Raw genomic sequence first — 5,521 nt, 5'->3', positions numbered from 1 at the left:
AATTCTCCGTTAATCCCAGCATTTAGCATCAAAACCCTTAGAGTTGGGGTATTCGAACAGTCAATTCTTTATTCCCCTTTAATGACTATTAATTGTATTTATTCCCATTCATGGATGGTAATAAATGCGCCTTTTCGTATTCTTTGATCCGTCAAGGCATATGTACGCTCTCTTTGTGAGCTATGACGGGTCTTCACTACTCGCTCTCATCGGGCGTATCTCATTATGGCATATCTCGCCATGGTCCACGTGGTGTGGCATAATGCTAGAAACTCCTTCATTTTCCTCATTATTTACATATTCACCCCTGCATTAATTATCATTAATTCCACATTAATCATGCATAAATATCTCTTTTTAGAATGAATAATGGTTTGTCATTATTTCTATTAATTTTCCCTTATTCCTTTATTCAAGAATAATTTGGGTTGTTATCATTCCCAATATAATTATAATTATAATTATTTGTTAATGGTATTTTTTTCTTTTTCATTTTTCATTTTTATATATTTTTTCTTTAATTAATTATTTGGAATAAGGTGAAATTTCTTAACATTTCCGGGAAATTGAGTAAATGGTATATTTTATCCTCATGTATAAAAAAATAACATAAATTTACTTTCAAAGTTTCCAAAATAAATTGTTAATGTAATTAAATTGTTTATCGTATTATTAATATAATTATGAATAATTAAAAGAAAATTATAAAATTGATTAAAACATTGTTTGAAATATTCAATATGACAACCAAATAATTTTATGGTTTATTTGTTTCATTTGGCTTTTATATATATATATATATATATATTATTTGAATGTTAGGTTATATTTGTTTTGGTTAAACCATCTGGTACTCCGAATCACATTGACCGATTAATCCGGATTTGGGGCGGGTCCAAGGATTACGGTATTTAAACCCTTTCGAATCGCCGTTGTGGGGGATCGATCCTGAGACCTCCCTACCAAGAGCAGTCTCATACTATCACTGCGCCAACCAACGATTGGTGAATATTAGGTTATATAATTTTGCTTTTTAATTATTGAAGATTAATTTAAATATTAAATTAATTATTTAAATTGGGCTAATTTTTTTTTAGTTTTAGCTTATAATTCATACTTGAAAAAACATTTAGAATAGCTTTTTTTAATACAAACATATTTCCATTAAAAATCAAAGTCTTGAGTTCTTATTTGAGAAAAACAATTCTACATATATAGTGAAGCCCCTCCGAATTTTGGATTCTGGCTCCGCCACCACAACAACAACAAAGCCTTAGTCTCGAAATGATTTGGAATCGGCTAGCATGAATCATCATACGAAATCGTGAAATCAAATCGTCTCAGCGACATAAATTCTCTATCTCCACTCCGTCCTATCCACCAGCATATTTTCCTAAATACCCAATAAACTCATATCATTTTCAATCACCCTCTTCCAAGTTTGCTTAGGTCTTTCCACACCCCCTCACAATTACATCCCTTTACCACTCTTCAGTCCTCCTAACCAGCTCATAAAACGTTTTTCGTCTTACATGGCTAAACCACCTTAGTCGGTTTTCCTCATTTTATTCTCAATATAAAATTAGTCAAAACCGTTGAATTTGGAATAGGTAAAATATATTATGGAATTTTTAACAAATTATTAAATGAATTAGTTTTTTTTATTTTATAAAATAGTACAAAAATTAACTACTTTAATTGTAAAATCAATTTAAAATCTGACGTTTCCTGTAATTAATTTCTTCTAAAATAAATTGGTTAGCCTCGAAATTATAATTTTGAACAGGTAAGGGAGGGTATCTTCCGTTACAGAATAGAGAGAGAGAAAAGGAGAGAAGAAACGTCCTAAAAAGAACCAAAAACTTAAAGTCGTTTCCCTTGCTCTCTTCTATAAATACCATAACCCAATTGCCAGAGCTTTTATCGCTTAGTAATCATTCATATTCCCCAACCCCAACTCCTCTCTCCCTGAGAATTCATTACCTAATCAATGGCTGTCTCTCAAGCAAGCCTCCTCCTCCAAAAGCAGCTTAGAGGTCAAGATTCTCTTTTTCTTTTCAATTGGGTTTTTCTTTTTTCTTCAAGTTTTAACCTTCCGCAATCAATTTCTTTTGATTCGTTTTGCAGATCTTTGCAAAAACCCAGTTGATGGATTTTCTGCTGGTTTGGTCGATGAAACTAATGTCTTCGAATGGAGTGTTTCAATTATGGGACCCCCTGACACCTTATAGTGAGCACTGCTATTCTTTTTGCTTTTGATTTTGTGTTATCTGCCAATTCAAAGTTAGGATTTTTCCAGATTCGAATTCTTTTTTCTTTCTTTTCTGTTATACTGTGACTTACCCTTTATGTTGGCTTATTTATAGTCTTTGAATTGGTTTAAGTATAATTTATTTTGTGATTTTGATGATGGGGTTTAGTCTAGTATATGCATTTATGTGCTAGGGTGTTTGTTTGATGGTGGGATTTTCAATTTTGCTTTAGGGTTTTTAGGGAAAATTGAATTGATGGCAGACTAAGGGTTTCATGAAAAGTTTGAGATTTTCTGTTTTGCTGAACTTCCAAAATTGCACAATAGCTTGATTTGATCCTCAAACCCTTCTTGAGAAGCAACCAGAAAGTGTCTGAAGGTGTTTCTATGATTGAATTTGTGGTTTTGGGTTTGGGTTTGAATTTATAATTTAATACTTCAAGCTTTCTACAAACTGGCTTTTGTTGTTTGCAAATTTGTTTCTGTTATTGGTTTGCTAATCAATTAAATTTCCTTTTCCAGTGAAGGGGGATTCTTCAATGCGATCATGAGCTTTCCACAAAACTACCCCAACAGTCCGCCCACTGTGAGGTTTACTTCGGAGATGTGGCATCCTAATGGTGGTTCTTGACTTACTAATTTGAATTTTCTGTTAACAATTTATATTGCATTAAAACGGACTGCTGATATATTGTGATGTTTGAACAGTTTATCCAGATGGGAAGGTTTGCATATCAATTCTCCATCCTCCTGGTGATGATCCTAATGGCTATGAGTTAGCAATGGAGCGTTGGACACCAGTACATACAGTATGTGTCTATTATCCTTTATGAATACTGCATTTTTATGGATTATGTTGTTGCTATAAATAGATGGCACTTTTCATCCTCTTTTTTTATTTGGTTAGCAAACCTGGGTTGGAATATTTGATCATATTGTTGTTCATCCTCTTTGTGTGTATTCTTTGGAGCTTCTTTTTCTCCAACTCTGCCATAGCTCTATTTTGCAAGGGATCGTATGGGTTAGATTTGTTTGAGTATTCTGAATTCGTTCCTCCGTTCCTTGATATCTACCGTTTTTGTTGTTTTCTCTAGGATTAAGGAGCAATCAGTTAGCTTTTTAGTATAAAATTTAGGAGTTTAGACATTACCCTTGTTTTAGTAAGACTCAAAATTGTTTAATTCAAGGGTAATGTCTAAACTTAAATGTAGTTGGTTTTAAAAAATGGATTCAATACATGTTCTAAATCCCAAGGCACTTTCTAAATCCTAAGACAAGTGTAAATAATAGAAAACGAACTCAATTGGATATGGATATTGTGTATTTGTATTGATACAGCCCCTCTTCTCTAAGGAATGGCATAACTAACTTTTCTTGGTCCTAGAGTAAACCCTTAGGACTCTAGGTGCACTGTCATCAGTAAGCAATTCTCTATCAGTAAACTTGAAAAAGAAAACGAAATTCCTTTGAAAGTCTAAAAGCGATAAATATAAAGGAACAAAGGGAGTAATAATTAGAAATTATAATGCCTTCGATATGGTAAATGTCAATCTTATGAGTCATTCATCGTACTTGCTTTACTTAAAAGGTTAAAGTTAATGAAATTGAGAATCAGAAAAGTTCTTCTTGGAGCTGCAGGTTGTGTAGAGTGATTACTACAAATTTTAGAATTAACCAGCAAAATTATGCATTTTAAGGTGCAAATGTAGATTGTAGAATAAGTTAAATACTTTTATGTTTGATGGTGAATATTATTGAAGTGCCTTCACTGCCGCATCAGAAGCTGATTACGGAAAAGATCTCAAGTAGTTACCTTTTCAAAGCAGGATTGAAAATGATCTGACTGGCAGACGAAATGTGTCTGTATCATGCTTTGTGCACGAGAAGCAATCAAAGGATGAAGGATTGGAATTTTCATAATTATGCATTGGCTTATTTTGAATGCTGTACTATTTTCTCTAGATACTTGACTTTATCTGATGTAGACCAGTAATGAGCTGTTAGAGACTAATGCTTTTTAATGTTTTCTTGTTTCCTAAATATTTTGCCTATCACCATCTTTTCGTTCTATAATTTACTCTTCGGTAGTATTGACCTAACAAGCGTATGGTAAATTTTCAGGTTGAAAGTATCGTTTTGAGCGTCATATCAATGCTCTCTAGCCCTAATGATGAATCACCAGCAAATGTTGATGCAGCAGTAAGTGTGATATCAAATTGCCCTGCTTTAGTCTTGTAAAAATAAAATAACTGTAGCTAATTCTTTTCCGACTTCATTAACTTCTTGTAAATTTTATGCGTGTAGAAACAATGGAGAGACAGTAAAGAGGAATTCAGGAAGAAAGTCGGCCGTTGTGTTAGAAAATCACAAGAAATGTTGTGATTCACTATTCCCTGCTGCCGAACACAGTGTATCAAGAAAGGGGTTGGTGGCCATCAGAAGATATAGCGAAACATGTAAAATTTCTATTTCTAGTTTTTTTCATTAGCAATTCATAAACTTCAACCTTTTTGAATGATAATCGTTATTGAACTTGAATGAATTGAAATTGGTTACCTCAAATATTTGATGTTTTATTTTGTTCAAATAAATTGGAGTGATAGCATTCATTACTTACTTTCACCTAAAGAAAATACAAGATGCTATATCATAAGGTCTGAGTTTGGGTCGAGCATTTTTAGAACCTGGCCTGTACAGAGTCGGCCTAACGCAGCTCGTGAAGATGTTTCTTTGAGTATTAAGTTTTTTTTTGGTCAATTTGTTGGTACTTGTTTTTTTTTTCTTATAATTTCCCCATGGACTGTTTTGAAGGGTAGATAGTTGAAATCTTCAACTGCATATAAATGTAGTTAGTATCTCTTAATCTACACTGCAATTATCTTAATTGACTAATTTCCCTTGTAAATGTACTCAAGTTTCATCTATGTTATCGTGTCATCATGTCAAAATCGTGTTCTTATATTATATGATACAAACTCAAATCTCTTACTCAAATATATTCTCAAATTGATAGTACTTAGAAAAATAAAACAATTCAAATTTCTTTTTCTACAGCTCAAATAATGTAATTACTATACACTTTGCATCTGAAACTAACCTTTGCTCTTGTTGATTTTCTCAATAGCTAACTTTTCTCCAAACCTTGTAGCTGCCAGCTTACCCTTCTGAACATTTTGGTCACAGTAAACTTTATGCAATGTAACAGTGTAAATATCATGGTAATATAGAATAATTACAATTAGAATAGAAGAAACAAACATAGGAATTGGT

At 32.6% G+C, this 5,521-nt stretch overlaps 1 protein-coding gene across 1 annotated transcript; it reads left to right on the top strand.

Annotated features, from left to right (window-relative positions):
- Positions 1–1,857: 1,857 nt before the first annotated feature.
- On the top strand, positions 1,858–4,863 carry LOC136226697 (ubiquitin-conjugating enzyme E2 14). The gene is made up of 6 exons (XM_066015322.1): positions 1,858–2,036; positions 2,128–2,230; positions 2,774–2,871; positions 2,960–3,060; positions 4,373–4,450; positions 4,556–4,863. The coding sequence occupies exons 1-6, from the start codon at positions 1,991–1,993 to the stop codon at positions 4,631–4,633; spliced, it is 504 nt and encodes a 167-aa protein (XP_065871394.1). The 5' UTR covers positions 1,858–1,990; the 3' UTR covers positions 4,634–4,863.
- The last annotated feature ends 658 nt before the right edge of the window (positions 4,864–5,521 follow it).

This window comes from Euphorbia lathyris, chromosome 4, assembly GCF_963576675.1.
Source record: "Euphorbia lathyris chromosome 4, ddEupLath1.1, whole genome shotgun sequence".
NCBI classification, from domain to species: domain Eukaryota; kingdom Viridiplantae; phylum Streptophyta; class Magnoliopsida; order Malpighiales; family Euphorbiaceae; genus Euphorbia; species Euphorbia lathyris.
The sequence above is the reverse complement of the archived record's forward strand: the minus strand, read 5'-3'. Positions and strand labels throughout refer to the sequence as shown.

Excerpts from the sequence above, each read along its gene's own strand:
- LOC136226697 (XM_066015322.1), top strand. The coding sequence starts at position 1,991 with ATGGCTGTCTCTCAAGCAAGCCTCCTCCTCCAAAAGCAGCTTAGAG. Across the intron at positions 2,872-2,959 it reads GGAGATGTGGCATCCTAATG|TTTATCCAGATGGGAAGGTT; the intron begins GTGGTTCTTGAC and ends ATGTTTGAACAG. Across the intron at positions 3,061-4,372 it reads GTTGGACACCAGTACATACA|GTTGAAAGTATCGTTTTGAG; the intron begins GTATGTGTCTAT and ends GTAAATTTTCAG.